The 20,820-nt window shown below is 37.1% G+C and overlaps 1 protein-coding gene across 1 annotated transcript in view; it reads left to right on the forward strand.

The window, feature by feature from the left end:
- SLC15A5 (solute carrier family 15 member 5) overlaps positions 1-20,820 on the forward strand; it is an 82,751-nt gene that overhangs the window by 26,107 nt on the left and 35,824 nt on the right. The window contains exons 5-6 of the mRNA XM_047788550.1: positions 3,825-4,011; positions 19,259-19,447. Coding sequence (XP_047644506.1) covers positions 3,825-4,011; positions 19,259-19,447 — 376 coding nt within the window. The remainder of the gene's footprint in view (positions 1-3,824; positions 4,012-19,258; positions 19,448-20,820) is intronic.

The following is a 20,820-nucleotide window of genomic DNA, read 5'->3' on the forward strand; positions in this document are numbered from 1 at the left end:
CATGCTCTTAAGTATAAATACTAATGAGCATGTGATTCTTTCCCCACCCACTCTTAGTTCCCTTAGTGAATCAGTTCCTATGCTGTGAAGAAATCAGAGGGAAAATCCTAAGTCCAAAATATTGTTTTAAAGTATGTGTGATTTTAAAACAATTTTAATGTGGTAATTGTTGAAGACTCGCTTATTTAGGAAGAAGCATAAATGATTATAGAAGTCTTTGAAGAAACTTGGGACTCTTTATCGCTAACCCCTAACTTGGAATTAGATGGCTATGAGTGAGTTATATTCTTAAATCATAGAACAATAGAGCTGGGGGAAAAAGACATAGAGATTAATTTACTCAACAACTTGCTGAAGAAGAAACTGAGGCTCAGAAAGTTTAAGTGATTTTGAAGGGGATAAATATGTCGCACAGTCTGACACCTTCTGATTCTTGGTGCAATGCTCGCTCCTCTAAAACAGGGATCAGCAAATTACTGCCAGAGGCCAAACCCAGCCCACTGCCTATGTTTCATGTCCTAAAGATAAGAAGGTTTTTTACATTTTTATATGGTTAAAAATAATTTAAAAAAGAAAAATGTCTTGTGGTGCATGAAAATTATATGAAATTCAAAATTCAGGGTCCATAAATAAAGTTTTATTGGAACACAACCACTCCTGTTTGTAACAGTATGTCTGCTTATGCATGAAAACAGCAGTGTGGAATAGCTGCAATAGAATCCATACATGGGGAGTTCCCATTGTGGCTCAGTGCGTTAAGAACCTGACTAGTATCCATGAGAACGTAGGTTCAATCCCTGAACTTGCTCGTTGAATTAAGGATCCAGTGTTGCTAAAAGCTGCAGCATGGGTCACAGATATTGCTGGGGTCCAGCATTGCTATGGCTATGGTGCAGAATGGCAGCTGCAGCTCCGATTCAACCCCTAGCTCAGGAATTTCCATATGCTGCAGGTGCAGCCCTAAGAAGAAGAAAAAAATCCATACATGGAAATATTGTCTATCTTACCTTTGTACAGAAAAGTTTGCTGACCCTTGTTCTGAGCAATTCATGAAAAACAGGTGGATTTAGCAGGTTCAACCTCCCTCTTGACTCTACAATAGTAGCTGGCACAAAAACACAAAAATATTACCCATATATATTTTCATTAAAGAAAAACATCTTAGAATGGAGAAACTAAGCATGAATACGAACTTACTAAATGGTCCACAGGGAGCCTCCAACCTTCTGTGCAAACAGCCCAAACTACTGATTCTTACCTTCATGATGTAGTGACACCTGACGCTTCTTTTGACTAAGTCTGAGCCTCTTGTGCAAACTGTTGTATTTTTTAAATTTGACCTAACTTACAATACATTTTGATAAGCTAATTTTTCAGCATCTCACCAAATTGACATGCCCAGTTTATTGCGAAGAACAAACTAATACTGACCACCTACGTGGGTCATAGCCTTTAAAAGAGGGCTTTGGGGTGTCTAATTTAATTCCCACAGTGAGCCCACAGGGCTGATATTATTATCGTAACTCTGAAGCTCAGGGTCCTTAAGTGATTTGCAATCTGTTCTTGGTCACTCTACTAGCATATGGCAGAGTGGCTATCAACCCAAAGCTGGTATCAATGCCCATACTTTGCTATTAGCCCACAGTGCTTCTCTTGCAGCTGGGTTAACAAACCCCTAGTACAGATTATACAGGTTCCAAAATTATATACAGTAATGTTATAGCAGAAATTTCAAAGAAAATGGTTAGAATGTACTTCTCAAGGGAAGCAGAGGAAACTTCCACTGGAATAGCCTGGAATTAGATTTTTGCCTCTGGACGAAATAATCACCAGCATAAAGGCAATCAAAGTACCAAGAATAAAACATCATGGAATTCCATATTTTAAATTTAGTAGCCATTATTGACCTTCAGTTCCAAGACATACATTTAAAATATGTTGATATTAAAGCCGATGATGTTGCCATTTGACATTACTGGCCATTCAAAGGTGAAAATGAATCTCTATTGACAGCAATTATTTCTGAATACTCAGAGGCTTGTATGAAATAAAAGTATTTAAAATTTTAAAAGGGGATGATTTCAGAACTTGAGGCAGAAGCAGAAATGATTTCAAGCTTTCAAGACATCGAAGCCTTTCTCAGATTAGGCAATATATTAATATTGCTTCACTAAAGATTAATAGAACATTTGCCACATTATTAAGTTAACAGGTTTCTGTGTCTGTGATTCATGCCGATAATAACTTTATTCCTATTAACAATAATTCTCGTTTGAAATCAGTAACAGAAACTTCCAAGTTTTGCTGGGAGCTTTTTAGTCTTACAGTAGTTCTGCTGCCAGCACTTTTTTCTTTAAAACATCATTCATTTTCCTCTGATTGGGGGGATACGTGCTCAATATTTTGATTGAATGAGGGCAGAATGAACTAATGCTTCTTTCTCTGTTGCCCTCTGTACCCAACAAAAGCAACCCTTGTTTACAATCCCAAGGGTCAAATGAAAGACTGGAAGATAAATTATCACCAGGACATATTTTATATCGAGAGAAAGAATCTCAGTGTAAATGTGGTCCATTCCTGTGTTTAACATAGCAATAGGCCCATTTTACAATTGGTGGGTGGGTCAGAAGCCATACTGACTTATGTCTTTGCTTCTCCTTATACCCTGTGGGACTGCACAATTGATAATAGAGAATGAATTAGTGAAGGTTTCAAAAAGACGTATAGTAAAGGTTTCAAACAAGAAGTTATCATCTGGATGTTTGAGTCAGGTTGTTCTCCCAGGCTGGAGGTAAGACAGGAGTCCTAAGGTAGTTCAAGCTCCCATTGAAAATGAAGAATCCATTCCTCAAGGACAAGATCTGGGTTGGCTTTCTTGCCAAGCCACTCAGTAGCTTTGTGTGCCATTGGGAATTAGAGAAACAATTTGTGCTACTAGGGAGAACGAAGATGTGATTTCTGCAATAGAGCTCATGAACTAAGAAAGTGAGGAGATGCCCCTTTTCCTGTGACACTGCTTAGCTCTGGTGTTTTAAACTAACAAGAGGTTTGGAATACATGAAGAGACTCCAAGTTAGTGTCAGGGTTTTAGTTGGCATAAGGATTATTTTGTAAATGAAGAAATTCTAACATTAACAGGGAGGGTTCATGGTGAGCAGAGGTTTTTGTGTCTTCGTTTTTTCATTTCTACTACTTTATTATACAACTTTTTTCATGTAGTTCCCTTTTTGGTCCTCAAGTGCCACACAATTAGTTTAAAAGGAGAGTATAGACATAAATATGTTTTCTCTCTTTTTTTCTCATTTTACTCTGCTTATGTCAAAAAACAAGGCCCACTGGACCTCTCATCTTAGGGAAAAATCATTCTCATCTATTTTGCCACCAAACTAGATGCTATTTAAAAGATCTAGTCTAGCCCCAAACTATTTTTTATTAGGGTGAAAACCAAAGTCTTTAATACTTTCTACGCTTTTGCTTTATTTTTGGGGAAAAAAGGCTTATTTGCTTATATGCACAATATGTGACTTGATTCTCAGGTGTTATCTCAAGCACAAAATTAAGGTCATTTTATTTTTCCAAGGAAATTTAAGAAGATAGACTAGATGACAAAAGATTCATTGATAAGAAATCAGCAGTATTGTCAATAGATTAAACGGAGCCCCTGTTGTCCTTGGTCAGCTCATAATCCGGACCTTGAAGATCTGGGGATCCTTAGGCTCATCTGTCACAGAGTACAGGCAAGGGACAAGGCACTTGCCACAGGACTCTTTCTCCAAAGTTAAACCACTGTCATAATGCATGGCTCTTTTCCGGTTCAAATGCAGATTCCTTCAGGATATTATCTGCAGACCATGAACTCCAACCTGAATTTGGGTGGATTTCTTCTGCCAGTTTCTGTCATGAATGTCATCAGCATCCTGCCACTACTGATCCTGGCTCCTTTTATGGAGTATTTCAGCACCTGCCTATTTCCCTCTAAGAGAGATGGCCCATTTCTGCCAGCATGCATTAGTAAGTACAACTTACCATTGCACATAAGTGGTTTGCAACTTTATATATTTTTATTTATTTTTGTTTATTTTTTAAGGCCACATATGGAAGTTTCCAGGCTAGGGGTCGAATTGGAGCTGCAGCTGCCGGCCTTCGCCACAGCAACGTGCAATCTGAGTTGCGTCTGTGACCTACACCATAGCTCATGGCAATGCCAGATCCTTAACCCACTGAGCAAAGCCAGAGATCGAACCTGCATCCCCATGGATACTAGTTGGGTTCTTAACCCAATGACCACCAGAGGGAACCTAAGTAGTCTGATTTTGACAAGGTGGGAGGAAGGTGAATTTGAGAGTGATGACATCCAGCTTCTCAAATTCCTACACAGACATCATTGTCCCACTTTCTTCCTATCCCTCTACACTTACTCAGAAGACACATCTGATATAAAGATTTGGTGACACTTCCAGTGCTACCAAATAGCCTCTCTTTCTTCAAGTAAAGCCTCCCCTACCCCTTAGTCAATGCTGAGTATGTTTTAAAAAATTAACACAAGTAATGGACCTAAAAAAATAATGCTGAACTATACTTGGGAGGCATTAACTTCTGAGCCAGTAGAAAAATTTATAATAGATAAATTACTTAAAAGCAAAAAAGAAAAAAAAAGATTGAGTACTGTGATTCACAGCTTCAAATAATACTTCCTCCAATAGTAAGGGTGCATTAACAATAATTTTCAAACATTTTCCCAGCTTTACTGAAATATAATTGACAAACTGCATAAGTGTAAGGTGCATAATGTGATGAATTAATTGATACAAGTCTATATTGCAACATGTTTACCACGGTCAGGTTAACTAACACATTCTTTACCTCCCGTAATTACCATTTTTTGTTGTTGTTATGGCGAGAATATTAAAGCTATACTCTTGTTTTGTTTTTAAATGGAAAAAAAACATAGGAGGTCTTGTTCAGTACACAATTAATAGATGGTAAAATAAAACGTCTGCCATTGCGATGGGAGAGAAGGAGTATTCTGGTCACACTCTCCTCTGTTTCGCTGTGGTCCCCCAGGCGCTGCCACAGAGCAAGAGGACAAGTGCTAGGACAGGAAAACCAGACTCAATTTAACAGCCAGAGAGCAGGGTCTCAGCCCCTGCTTTGCCACTGAAGCCACTTCACCTTTCTCACCTTCTAGTTCACTTATTTTTTTTCCTTGATGAGCATGCCCGAGATAAATTTGGGGTCCCTTTGTCCTGTAAGCCTTTTGAAATCATTCCAGATGACATCAGTGTGTGGTGAATAGTCCAGACACAGAGTAAACGCTCTGTAAATGTTAGCTAATATTGAGTCAGCACTTGCAGGGGCAGGTCTAATTGTTTGGTGAGTATAAACAGAAAGCAAAGGGAGCTTGGAAGTCTTAAGAAATATCATGCAACCTTATGTCTTATCGTCTACTTGAGAAATAATTTCACTGAAATAGTCAGTCAGACATTAGGAAATTCTCGTCTCTTGGTTAACCTGTTGCTATTCTTTTATTGATTGATTGATTGATTGATTGTTGTTTTAGGGCCACATTGGCAGCATATGGAAGTTCCCTAGGCTAGGGGTTGAATCAGAACTGCAGCTGTCAACCTACGCCACAGCCACAGCAACTCTAGATATGAGCCAAGTCTGCGACCTACAGCGCAAAGCAGGATCCTTAACCCACCAAGAAAGGCCCGGGGCCAAACCTGAGTCCTCATGGATACTAGTCAGGTTCATTACCACTAAGCCACAAGAAAACTCTCCCTGTTTGCTATTCTCAATTTCTCCTTTGCAGAGATCTCTGGAGATTATGCAGTCTTTTAGTAACCCATAATTACCTATAATTATATTTTTTCTATAAACATTAACATTTCAGAGTAACTGCTTCCTGTTATTTACCAAAGCCATCAATGAGATCACTTCAGATTACATCAAAGAGTAGATTTGTTTTTGGAAAGTACTCAAAGTGACTAAACTCACCTTAGGTTATTTTGTTATCCTCAATTGCAGGTCTTTAGTACATAATCTTTTTTGATTTATTCTGTAAGCCAGCAATGCTGACATTATTTATTGTTAATAGGTTTAAGCAAACTATAAATAATTTCTTTTTTTTTTTGGCTTTGTAGGGCTGCACCCACACATATGGAGCTTCCCAGGCTAGGGGTCTAATCAGAGCTACAGCTGCCGGCCCACGCCACAGCACAGCCACAGCAACACCAGATCCGAGCCTTGTCTGCGACCTACACCACAGCTCACTGAGCTTCCAAATTATGCTTTATTACTAAAAAAAGATTTTTTAGTTGGGCTACTGTAAAGAAATATGGCATACAACATAAGAACTACATTAAAAATCCTTCCTGAGAATAAGAAATCTTAAATTCATTTGAAATATGAGCAACCTTCTCTTGGACAATTCTCCCCTTACATATTTGAAATCATGTCTATTCTTTTTTCCTTTTTAGGACTGCACCCACAGCATATGGAAGTTCCCAGGCTAGGGGATGAATTGGAGCTGAAGCTGCCAGCCTATACCACAGCCACAGCAACACTGGATCTGAACCACATCTGCAAACTATACCACAGCTTGTACCAATGCCGGATCCTTAGCCCACTGAGCAAGGCCAGGGACTGAACCGGCATCCTCATGGACACTGTCACTTCTTAACTCTCTCGTGTCTATTCTTAAAGAAGTATGTGATTTTTTTTTTGTCTTTTTGCCTTTTCCAGGGCCGCTCCAGCAGCATATGGAGATTCCTAGGCCAGGGGTCCAATTGGAGCTGTAGCTGCTGGCCTACACCAGAGCCACAGCAACGCGGGATCCCCAACCCACTGAGCAAGGCCAGGGATCGAACCTGCAACCTCATGGTTCCTAGTCGGATTCGTTAACCACTGAGCCATGACAGGAACTCCGTATGTGATTTTTTTTATGTATGGAGGAGAGTCAGAGTTATCTAATATACTGTTTGATGTTAATGAACTGAAATTCCCAGTCAAGATTGGTAACAGATTTACTGGGCATGAGAAGGAAAAAAAACTAGACTCAGTAAAAAAAAAAATAAAAACAAAAAAACTGAGCTATATTCTCCTGAGTATAGAACACTGAATTCAATTTCTAAGCCAGACTCCATTCATTTGTTCATTTACATACTTGTTCACTTATTTGCATAATAATTTGCTATAGGAATATAAAGATGTGTGATGATATGTACCTTTTTAACTAGATGTTCGCTTGAATTTTCCATATTCTGCTTGTGATTATGGAAGATTGATGTTTTATCACGACATATAAGCACAAACCTAGAGTACTTTTTGAGAGTAATTTACATAACTGCATTAATCTAATATTAAATTTTACTTTCACTTGAACCCAAGTGCCTTGAAAATATGAGTGAATTATGTAAGTTTGAAAAAAAATTTATGAATTAGTAATTTGAATCTAGCAGCTTCATATACATATCTCATTTAACCTTGTGATAAATCATCATTTAATAGGTCAAGGGCCTCAAAGATAATAAGCCTTATTTGAATTCAGGCCTTCTAATTCTAAAGCCATTGCATTATTTGTTATTAATATTATTATTATTATTCCACTTCCCTGCCATACATAACACTCACAGAAGTCAGTGTTAATTTGTAATCGGGACTGCTGTTTCCAATTAATGCTATGAAGTGAATGAAAAACATTTTAGTCACCACAAGGGACAGCTCCTCCTTAGAGTCCCTCACCTCTTTTCACAATCAGTCATTCCCAGCCCAAGGACTGTCAAGTTTAAGGAGGCAGATGGTACAGACAATGCTGATGCCTAGTGTCCAACACGGATAATCCCAGCCTAAGCTAAGAGTGAGTGATGAAGAACGCTCACTCACTTGGTCCAACTAGAAATTGTTAATAAAGGAAAAATAAGCTCTCTTTATCTACCTCGTAAACAATGCAAGGAAAGAGGGATTTCTGATTCAAGAAAGGACATTCTTGAGTTTATCAGCTAAAGAAATCAAGAAGTGTATCACAGTGACAACTGTAAAAAATCTCCAAATTTTTCAGAGCTGCGAAAGGCAAAGGTTTGATATGCTCAGAGTGTTTTACCAAGACTGTATTTTTCTAATGTTACATGTGACAGATCTGTCCAAAAGTCAACCTTAATACACTAAAAATTTAGAATCAGTGACATCATTGTGTTGTATCCCCTGTCAGAGCTGGATATACTTCGTTTTAGCCTTTTGCAGTTCAAAAATGTTTACACCATGAGTATTTTCTTTCCTTACCATTAATTAAATCCTGCAGTATGTGGCATTTAGTAGCTAGTGCTGACACACACAAGTATTAATCTGACTAAAATTAGCCTAATTAAGATTGTTATTAAGCCTTATACAAAGCAGAAGTGTACAACACAGTAGGTAGCAATTATCTTGGCTTTTAAGTAACATTTAAATTGAAATGCAGATGAAGTATATTCAAATATCTGCCAGACCTTTCTCTTTAAAATAAAATTCTAACTCGACATCCTTTATGATATAGGTACAGCCAAGGCGTTAGTCCCCTTTGAACATAATCAGTAACTTCCACTAGTTCTAATAATTGGCAGCGATATAAAGTATCTTTTTGTTTGGAACCAAAATGTTTGATAAATTAAAAACATTTTGGAACTAAAATGTTTGATAAATTAAAAGCCAAAATGTTTGATAAATTAAGTTAGGGGTCCAGTCACCTTCATCAAAAGTAGGATTATTTTATCCAAACTACTTTTTTCTCTATTATGGTTTTTAGAACTGCTACATTTTTGCAAGAAATATCACAAGTCTATCCCTATTGCAAAATACCTGGCAGAAGGAACTGCGTAAGCACTAAAAGAAGTAACATGCCTGAATAACTCATTCATTCAATTGTTCATTTGTTTAATAAAATCATGCCAATGTTCTCAGGTTCTTACTTTTAAAGGTGACATCAACGCTGGAATTAAATTTAGGTGAAGTAGACCATCTAGTAAGCCATCTAGTAGACCGTCTGAAGCAATAATTTATGACTTATATATACATGTGTGTAACTGATCTCCATGTATATGAGTTACCTGTTCCAGATTCAGAAGTTAAAATACTAACTGAAGCCGAATCTCCTGAAATCAGATTCCAGTGGTCTAAAGAGAAGCAAAAGATAGAATATGGATAGCTTAAGTCAAATACAGGAACATATCACTAATAGGAGAAATAATAAATTTTAAATAAAAACATATGCCGTTCTATCAGTGGGTAAGAAATATCTTCCAGGAAGGCAGCAGACATGTATGATGATAAAACTATAGCTGTCTCTATGGGAGTGGTTTATGGACACCAGTTTGTTCCCACAAGAACGAATTTTCTATTCTTGGAATATGCCAATATCATGGATCCAAGTACAAATTCTCAAGGACTCAGTAGAATTTCATACTGCATGTAAAGAACTCATAGTTTTCTCAGTGAACCAATAATGGAATTTAGCCAATAATGGAAGAATCTTAACATGCCTATTTTTCAGTATTAGAATTTGCTTCAATAGGAATTGGCAAGTACAACCGAAATATCTGATTAAATTTTGATTTTTAAAAATTCGATTGTGGTCTAATTTGGTAAATTATTACATGGTGGGATAATAGAGTAAATTATAAGAGCTTTAAGACTTTTGTAGATTCATCTACAGCCACACAGCCAATACTAAAACATACATTATTTATTGGAATATAATATCTCCTTTGGAACCATGTGCTTTACCTTATAAATACAGATCTGCTAGAGGTTTAAAATGTGTACATTCTGATAAACTGCACTCTGCTCTGGACGAGTTATGATCTCATAGAAGCTAAGAATAAAAATGGAATAGATTAAATTTAGGTTAGAATCCAACTTTGTTTTGAATTTTTAAAAAGCCATTTTTCACTTGCACCAGAGTGCAGCGGCAAATAAAAAGCAAATGCAGTTATCTAGATCCTTCATGTAAAATACACCTTGCCCTAAAATGTCTAGGTAAACGGGTTAAATATTTGTGCTTTGCTTGAAATCATTTGGAGTACTAGCTTTCCCTGGATTTTGCTAGATCAGGTCTCATAGTGCTCTATGCTAGAGTAGTTTTATGTGTATAGGAATCTTCTTGGGATCTTGTTTAATGAAGATCTGATTCAGTCCCTCTAGGATGGAACGTGAGATTCTGTATGTCTAGCAAGCTTCCAGGTGATCCCTATGCTGTTGGTTGGGGACAGAGGAAGAGGTCAAGAGAGCACTCTCTTACATTTCATGCCTATGTATAGGCAGCAGTGGCCCAGGTTAAAAATGCCACAGTTTCTCAAGAGGTCAAAGCTAGAATTACAGAGTGGGCAATAAAAGTTGATGACTAAACCAAGGGTTGGCCAACCACTACACTCATGGGTCAAATATGGCCTGCCATTTGCTTCTGCAATGTCAGCAAGTTTTCACAGATGGATATTTGCAATTATTTGATAAAAGATAATAATTTTGAACAACAATTAAGTGAAACCACATCACCCCCAAAAGAACTATTATTTTGAAATTCGTCAATAAAAATTTTAGAGATGGAGTTCCCATTGTGACTAAGTGGGTTAAGGACCCAACATAATCTCCATGGGGTTCAATCCCTGGCCTCACTCAGTGGGGTAAAGATTCAGCATTGCCACAAGCTGCAGTGTAGGTCACAGATGCAGCTTGGATCCTGTGTTGCTGTGGCTATGGTGTAGGCCTGCAGCTACAGCTCCAATTCAGCCCCTAGCCCAAGAACTTCCATACACCACAGGTGTGGCTATAGAAAGAAAAAGAAAGTCCTTTACCCTCAAACTTGATTAATTAGTTATATATAGAATTCTAAGTTGAAATCATTATTCTTCAGAATTTTAAAACTATTTCTCTATTGTCATCAGGGACTTGAATGATTACTGAGAAGCTCAGGCCCCTCTGATACTTATTCCTATGTTTATGACCTCTTTTTCTAACTGAAAAACACTCTTCTCTCTACCTGTGATATTCTAAAATGTCATGTTATTGTCCCTTGGGGAAGGTCTTTTTAACCATTCTACCGTCCTCCAGGTGAACTCTTTCATTCAGATAAATGTTCTGTTATTTTTTAAAAATAATTTCCTCTCCTTCATTTTCTCCATATTCCTTTTGTCCACTCCTACTGATCAAATGTTGGACCCTCCTAAAATAATCCAATAAATTTCTTTAAAAAAATCTTTATTGAGGTATGATTGATCTATAAATAGTTTATAAATTTTTTCTGTGTGATAAGAACCCAACATAAGATCTATCCTCTTAACAAAATTCCAAGTATACAATAGAATATTATTAGCTCTAGGCTATATAGTAGATCTCTAGGATTTACCCATCTACTATAACAGAAACTTTGTATCCTTTGACTAATACCTCCCCATTTCTACCTCCCCTTGCCCCCGGCATCTACCATTCTACTCTCTGCTTCCAAGAACTTGACTATTTTATATTCCCTATATAAGTGATATCAGGTAATATTTGTCCTTCCACGTCTGGCTTACTTAGCATAATGTTCTCCAAGTTCATCCATGTTGTTACCAATGGCTTGATTTCTTTCTATTCCTGAGGCTGAAAAATACTTCATTGCGTCTATATACCACATTTTCTATTTGTCCACTGATGGACATTTAGGTCATTTCCATGTCTTGACTATTGTGAATAACGCTGCAATGAAAATGTAAGTAAAGCTATCTCTTCAAGATTCTGATTTCAGTTCCTTTAGCTACATACCCAGATTGCTAAATTAGATTACAGTTCTATTTTTAATTTTTTGAGGACCCTCCATTCTGTTTTCCATGGTGGCTATACCAATTTACATTCCCACCAGGAGTGTATAAGCGTTCTCTTCATGCCATACCCTTACCAGCACTTGCTATCTCTTGTTTTTTTGATAATAGCCATCACAACATATGTGAGGTGATATCTTACTGTGTTTTTAATTAACATTTCCATGATGATTAGTGATGACAAAACTTTTTCATTTATCTGTTGACCATTCGTATGTCTTCTTTGGAGAAATGCCTATTTAGTTTCTTTGCTCATTTTAAATTAGACTATTTGGGGGTGTTTTTTTGCAATTGAGTTGTAAGAATTCTCTTTATCAGATATATGGCTGGCAAATATTTCTACTGATACTGTAGGTTTCCTTTCCATTTTATTGATTATTTCCTTTGTGTGCAAAAACTTTTGAATTTGATGTCTACTTTTCCCTGTGCTGCTTGTTCTTTTGGTGTCATAGCCAAGAAAGCATCGCCAAGACCAATGCTTTTACCCTATGTTTTCTTCTAGGAGTTTTGCCATTGCAGGTCTTTAATCCATTTTTTGGTTAATTTCTTGTGTGTGGTATAGGGGCTAATATCATTCTTTTGCATGTGGATAGCCAGTTTCCTCCATACTGCTTTTGGAAGCTACCATCCTTCCCTGTTGTGTATTTTTGGCATCTTTGTCAAAGATTGGTTGATCCTATATAAGTGGGTTTATCTCTGGGATCTCTATTCTGTTTCAGCGGCCTACAAGTCTGTTTTTATGCAGTACCATACTCTTTTGATTTCTGTACATTTGTACTACATTTTGAAATCCTAATTTCATGTGATGCCTCCAGCTCTGTTCTTGCTCAAAATTGTTTTGGCTCTCAGGGTCTTCCATGATTTTATGAATTTTAGAATTGTTTTTTCCTATGTCTGTAAAAAGTGCCATTGGGATTTTAACAGAGATTGCATGAATACGTAGATCACTTTAAATATTATGAATACTTTAACAATATTTCTTCCAATCCATGAGCATATGATGTATTCCCATTTATTTATCTCTGCTTTCTTTTTTTTTTTTTTTGTCTTTTTGCCTTGTCTGGGGCCACTTCCATGGCATATGGAGATTCCCAGGCTAGGGGTCTAATCGGAGCTATAGCCGCTGGCCTACGCCAGAGCCACAGCAATACCAGATCCGAGACAAGTCTGAGACCTACACCACAGCTCATGGCAACACCAGATCCTTAACCCACTGAGTGAGGCCAGGGATTGAACTCGCAACATCTTGGTTCCTAGTCGGATTTGTTAACCACTGAGCCATAATGGGAACTCCTGCTTTAATTTCTTTGATCAATGTTTTAGAATTTCCAGTGTACAAGTCTTTTGCCATCTTGGTTAAATTCATTCCTAAGTATTTATTCTTTTAGTTAGAATTGTAAATAGGATTATTTTCTCAATTTTTCAGATAGTTTGTTATTGGTATGTACAAACGTGATGATTTTTGTGTGTTAATTTTGTATCCTGAAACCTTTCTGAATTTGTTGATTAGCTCAAACAATTTTTTTGTGTGAATTCTTTAATATTTTCTACATATATGATCATGTCTTCTTTCCACTTTGGATGCCTTTTATTTCTTCTTCTTGACTAACTGTTCTCACTAGGAATTCCAATAATATGTTGACTATAAGTGACCAGAGTGGGCATCCACGCTTTGTTTTACCCATGCTTTTCCTTAGAGGAAAAGCTTCTAGTTTTTCACCATTGAGTAATATGTTAGCTCTGGGATTTTCAAATATGACCTTTATTATATTGAGGTACAACCCTTTTATACCTATTTTGTTGATTTTTTTTTATCAGGAAAGGGTGTGGAATTTTGTCAAGTGCTTTTTCTGCATGTTTTGAGATGATCATGTGATTTTATTCTTCTGTTAATGTAGTGAATCACATTTATTTATTTGTGGACATTGTATCCTTGCATCCCAGAAATAAATCCTATTTCTTTATGGTGTTGAATTTGGTTTAATACTTTGTTGAGGATTTTTCCTTCCATGTTCATCAGGGATAGTGGCCTGCAGTTTTTTCTTGTGGTGTCTTCATCTGGCTTTGGTATTGTGGAGATGCTGTACTCATAAAATGAGTTTGGGAGTGTCTCTCCCTCCTCTATTTTTTTTGGAAGAATTTAAGGATTGTTACAATTATTTAAATGTTTGGAGCAGTGAAACCATCTGGTCCTGGGCTTCTCTTTGTTAGGAGGTTTCTGATTACCTTACTCTTCATTGACACTGATTTGGTCAAACTTTCTACTTCTTCTTGATTCAGTCTTGGTAGGTTGCTAGTTTCTAGAAATTTATTCATTTCCTCTAGTTGGTCCATTCATTGAAGGATAATTGTTCATCATAGTGTTTTATGATCATTTAAATTTCTGTGACATCAATTGTAATGTTTCATTTCATATCTGATTTAGTTTATTTGAATCTTATCTCTTATTTTCTTGGATGAGTCTAGCTAAGAGTTTGTCAATTTTTATCTTTTCAAAAAAACAACTCAGTTTTTTAATCAATCTTTTCTATTAAATATTCTACTTTCAATTTCATTTATTTCTGCTATAATCTTGATTACCTCTCTTCTACTAATTTTGGCTTAGTTTGTCCTTCTTTTTCTAGATCCTTGAGAGGTAAAGTTTAAGAAGATTGAAATCATTGAGTATCTTTTTTTACCACAATGGAATAAAACTAGAAAGAATGACACAAGGAAAACTCACAAATAAATGAAAATTAACACACTCTTGAAAAGCCATTGGATCAAAGAAGAAATCAAAAGGGATATTTAAAATGTCTCAAGACAAATGAAAAGGAAAACCAATGACACAACAAATCTTTGGGACACAGCAAAAGAGTACCATGAAGAAAGTTTATAGTGACAAACATCTACATTAAAAAGAAAAATAGATCAGATAAACAACCCAATTTTACATCTCAAAATAGACTCACTGCATAAGCTGCAAATCACAACCACCAGCTCTAATTTTACCATAGACTCTTCATCTTTAGCTAAACTCACCAACAGTGGTTGCCGAAAACTTTTCCTCTCTATTCCTTCAACTTTTTTTTCTCTTTTCTTTTAAAGGAGGATTCTTTTTACTTCTTGCCATGAAACTCTGAAATTTTTTGGTCCCATGATCCTTTTCTCTCTCTTATTTACTTCAAGACATTTTATATTACTTAGTTCTTGCTTTTATGGCTTTAATTTTTCCCATCCCCAGTGGCTCCTTTCCTCTGCATATAAACATGGCCAAGCTTCCATGTCTAATTAAGACAGCTCCCTGTGATCTTGCTAACTTCTTCTGCATCTTATTTAGCTTTCTTCTTTCTTACACACCAAACTTCTCAAAAGAATTGATGACACTATTTACATATATTTACTCCCCCACTGATTCTTTAACTCCTTGTTCTCTCTCTCTCTCTCTCTCTCTTTTTTTTTTTTTTTTGTCTTTTTGCCTTTATTAGGCCTGCTCTTGTGGCATATGGAGATTCCCAGGCTAGGGGTCTAATTGGAGCCATAACCACCGGCCTGCCTATGCCAGAGCCACAGCAACTCGGGATCCGAGCCACGTCGGCAACCTACACCACAGCTCACAGCAATGCTGGTTAACCCACTGAGCAAGGCCAGGGATTGAACCCACAACCTCACGGTTCCCAGTCGGATTCATTAACCACTGCACCACGACAGGAACTCCTAACTCCTTGTTTTCTGATTCCATCATAGGAATTTGTTGGAAAAGAATAATCCATTTTAAAATACTGTTGACTTTTCACAGTTTTATTATCTGCTTTATCTCAACATATTTAGCACTATGGTCATTTATACTCATAATCCAAAGGTAATAATGCATTTTAAAGTACTGTTGACTTTTCACGTTTTATTATCCTCTTTATCTCAACATATTTAGCATTATGGTCATTTATTTAATTACATGTGGGAGTTCCCATCGTGGCACAGCAGAAACAAATCTGACTGGGAACCATGAGATTGTGGGTTTGATCCCTGGCCTCGCTCAGTGGGTTAAGGATCCGGCGTTGCCATGAGCTGTGGTGTGGGTCGCAGACGTGGCTCAGATCTGGCGTTGCTGTGGCTGTGGCTGTGGCATAGGCTGGCAGCTGTAGCTCCAATTAGACCCCTAACCTGGGAAACTCCACATGCTGCCGGAGTGGCCCTAAAAAGACAAAAGACAAAAAAATAAAAATAAAAATAAAAAAATTAATTACATGTGCATGTGCCTCTGTATGTATCTGCATGTAAGTGTGTGTATGTATATTACTTACTGTTAAATCAGGGCACTTTCCTTGGTAGCAATAAACTAGTAAGAAAAACAAACTTTGTTCTTATTTTCATGAAGCTTCCAGTCAAGTCACTGAAACAGTCATGGTACAAATGAATACACCTAAATCATTTAAATTCAGATTGTGTAAGTATGGGGAATAAAATGGATGTTATGGGGAGATTAATAGGCAGGGTCTAATTTAGATTATGAGATGCATACCTGAAGGATAAATAGGCAGGTATAGAGTAGGAAAAAAATGTTTCAGGAAGAGAAAAGAGCTAAGCAAGGCCCTAAGCTGAGAAAGAGTTTAAGGTAGTCAAGAAAAAAAAAGAAGACCAATGTAGCTGAAACATGGTCAGAGAAGAAAGAGCAGCAAGCAGGGTTAGAATGAAGTGATAAGCACAGGCAAGGACGTACAGGTCATGTTAAAGATTTGAGGTTTCATCCTGATGGTGTGGAAATCCCTAGAAGGAATTCAAGCAGAAGAGTAACACTGAATTTGCATTTATCTAAGATCACAGACGGGCAAAAGTGGGAATGGGAAGACTGGTTAATATGCTATTGCATGCCATCTGGGTTAACTATGTTAATAACTTGGATTAGAATGATGGCAGTGTCTAGAGAGGGAAGCAGGTTGATTCACAATATATTTTGGAAATAATTTCCAGAGAACTTAATAACATACATAGAGGCAGAGGGAAAGCAAGGGGACCCTGGATTTCTACCTGAGTACATGAAGATACTAGAGGACAGGGGAAAATTAAGAAGAATTAGGTGGAAAGATCAAAACTTCTGTTATGTGTATCCTCTGTGAAATCTTCCCTTAGATGTGACCTATCTTTCTGACTTTTCTTTCCCCCAAATGCAAATGTGAAAGCATAGCTTGGATATTCTCATCTCTCTTTCAGCAATCATCTTTCAATTTCACTTGACCCAAAATCCCAACTCTAGGTTGTTGATTCATTAAACTTTCTTTCTTAACTCAACCGATCTTCTAACCTATAATTCACATTTTCAGTTGTTTTTTTGGGCACTATTCTTTGGATTACCCCTTTGTACCTCTCAAGTCAAAATCATATTTATTTTTCTCCATATCAAATGTGAGTCTTATTTATACTATTGTCACTAGCATTGTTTCAGTCACCTAGAATCATAGTCAAAATTAACATCTGCTTCCTCCTTGATCCCTGTTTCAGTTGCTGTGGTTTTATCAGTGGACTCCATTGCATCTGATGTTTCTACCATCTCTATTTCCTAGAAATGGGAAACCTAATTGTAACTCAAGCCTCCTTTATACTTTATTAAGATTATTTCTTAACTTCCTAACCATCTTCCTCCTTTCAATATCACTCCCATTCTATCAACCTGCACATGGCCTTTAGAGTAATCATCCTGAATGACAATTCTAATCATTTCACTTGTGTCTAATGTCGTCAATGATTCCATTATCTTCAGAGTAATTTCCAAATTCCTTAAAAATATATTAAATTCCTCTTATGATCTGACCCCAATCTATCTTTTCCCCTGATTCTCAAATAACTTGAGTTTCTCACCATTCTGCAAATTTTTCTGACACCCTCACAATTGGTCACAATTGGTGCTTTTGCTCAGCCGTTTGTGCTGTCTTCACCTCCTCATATTGAAGCCCTTTTTTCTTTAAAGCATAACATGATGTATCTCATTTGTCCAGCTAGAAATAAATTCTCCTTCTTATAGTCTCCAATAGAATATGGCTCTGCAATGATTGAGAACAAATATTGTTTTATCTTACATCCTCAATGGCCCTAGCATACTGCTTTAGATACAGCAGTAACAGAGTAAATATTAAAATGAATTGACATTTTAGCTCCCTTTCTGATGCCAAGTAATCTAGAAAAATTATGTGATGAATTTTATCTTAAATGTAGATAACATTAAAATTACTTTTTTAAAAATATGAGCTGTTAACAGAACCAAAATCTCTACTTCCTTATAAATGGGCCTTCATGGAACCTAACTTAAAGCAATAATAAAGTCTGAAATTCCTCAAATTTGCTGTCATTCACATTTCTTCCTTTTTTTTAAAAAACACCCTCTATTTCTTGAGGGCTCAGTAAAGAGCAGAATTTATGGATACATTGAAATGCTTAGATATAATCAAAAAATTTACCTACCAGTCTCCCTATAAACCAAAACAAACACTAAACTATTTAAACATAAGATTGATTTTTCTGAATTGAAAGCTTTGCCTTATCTGAAATTTTATGCAAGTTAGCGAAATATGTCTATCTCTAAATCGCAAGTAAATTTTATCAAGCTAAAGTTTGCCACTGCTCTAACAATGGGATTAAGTCCAGTAATATGAATGATAAATTGAGAAATGGAATGGTTGCAGTAGATATAAAATGTAACAAAACCCCACTCACTTTCAACCAAAATTTCCTGGACAATTCCTTAAAAATGAAGTGAAGAGTTGGACTACTATCTGAATAATTGCTTCCACTCACATGCTTTACCTAGCTAATTCACCTATGACCTTTTTTTTTTCCTAAACAAAATTTCCTAAAGCAGCTCTAATAGCTGCTTTTTCTGCAAAAACTAGAGAAATGTCAGAAAACTGAGGCCTGATAACACGTTATCTCAAAACCATTTTAAAAATAATTAAAATCATATGAAGACATCACTTTATTTTAAATTTCCCTAAATCAGTTTGACTCAGATATATCTAAATCAGACTGATATACCTTACCTGAGGATAAAAGTCCAAAACATTACTGTATCTTCAGTAATAATTTGCCCAGAATTGCTCCCAGGAACTGTTGCAATAATACCAATACATTATCTTATTTAAATCCCAGGGCCACTCAACAAAGCAAGTATCATGAACCCCATCTTAGAGCGAGGAAAGTAATAATGAGGTTAAATAGCTGAGGCCATAGAGCCAGTAATTCAAGAAATAGGGGCTTAATGCAGCCATTTCTGAGAGATCAGAGCCTAAGCACAGGAAAGTCACACAACACTCCTGGCATCTGGATAACCCCAGAAAAGCAATCAAAAAAATGTTGAGGAAACATCCTCTAGTGTCAATACGTAAGAAATGCTATGGCCTATTACACTGATTTGGGGCTCTTTTAAATTTTTTTTGTTTTGTATTTTTTTTCTTCAGTTGCTGGCAATCTTTCTGCTGCACTGTCTGTGATGGTAGCTGGCTTCTTTGAAATACACAGAAAGCACTTCCCTCCAGTGGAGCAGCCTCTTTCAGGAAAAGTTCTCACCGTTTCTTCCATGCCCTGTTTCCACCTGGTTCTTCAATACGTTTTACTTGGAGTGGCTGAAACCATGGTCCACCCAGCTTGTGAGTAACTGTTTTTTCACTTCCTGTTGGAACATAGGGCGTCTTCACACAGAACATATCACCTCAAGTGGTTGGAGATCTACTCATGTCTTGAAGATTTTCAACAATGCTTCAGAACAAGCCTAGGTATCATCCTCATTTAAGAAAACATATAATTTCTTTTCTTTTCTTTTCTTTTAGTCTTTTCCATCTTTTTAGGGCTGCACCTGCAGCAGATGGAAGTTCCCAGGCTAGAGGTCAAATCGAAGCTGTAGCTGACAGCCTGCACCACAGCCACAGAAACTTCGGATCCGAGCCATGTCTGCGACCTACACCACAGATCATGGCAACACTGGATCCTTAACCCACTGAGCAAGGCCAGGGATCAAACCTGCATCCCCATGGATACTAGTCGGGTTCGTTAACCACTGAGCTACGACAGGAACTCCATATAATTTCTTTTCATTCCTTTACCACACATTAAACTATTAATTCTACCTGAATGTAGACAGAATGTAATGGAAGATTTGCTAACCTGATTATAAGCAGTAATCATGTGGCCAGATACAGGACAAGAGGTAAAAAAAAACTCTGCTAAAATGTAAAAAACACAGCCAGTGTACTCAGATGCAAAATTTCCTCTTCTCTTCTCCCTTCCCTCTTCCCACCGCCCCCATCCACAGATAAACTCACATATATACTCCCTCCAAAAGTGACATTTGTAATGTACTTTGAGAGTATATAAATACGCAAATGAAACGAAAATTCGAGCCAATTTTCCAGACAATTTGATGTCTTTAAACCACACTAAATTAAGTGTGGTCACTAGTGTTTCATAAAATAGGTTCAAAATAATTTTATTAAATTTCAAATGTTTTCTGGATTATCTAGATTGCTGATATTAATTAAACTAGCCACTCGAAAATTCATCAAACTATTTCAGTGACTTCTTGCAATACAGCAATGTGTGTTATGTGTGTGTGTGTGTGTGTGTGTGTATTTATCAATGTGTGATCTATTGCATTTGATATTTCTACCTTCCTTATATTTCCCTGCACTGGGAATCCTGATTGTAATGCAAGTTCAATTATTTTTTTTTGTCTTTTTTTTTGTTGTTGTTGTTGTTGCTATTTCTTGGGCCGCTCCCTCGGCATATGGAGGTTCCCAGGCTAGGGGTCTAATCGGAGCCGCAGCCACCGGCCTACGCCAGAGCCACAGCAACGCGGGATCCGAGCCGTGTCTGCAACCTACACCACAGCTCATGGCAACGCCGGATCGTTAACCCACTGAGCAAGGGCAGGGACCGAACCCGCAACCTCATGGTTCCTAGTCGGATTCGTTAACCACTGTGCCATGACGGGAACTCCCATGCAAGTTCAATTATACTTTACCAA

Source organism: Phacochoerus africanus, chromosome 7, assembly GCF_016906955.1.
Source record: "Phacochoerus africanus isolate WHEZ1 chromosome 7, ROS_Pafr_v1, whole genome shotgun sequence".
NCBI classification, from domain to species: domain Eukaryota; kingdom Metazoa; phylum Chordata; class Mammalia; order Artiodactyla; family Suidae; genus Phacochoerus; species Phacochoerus africanus.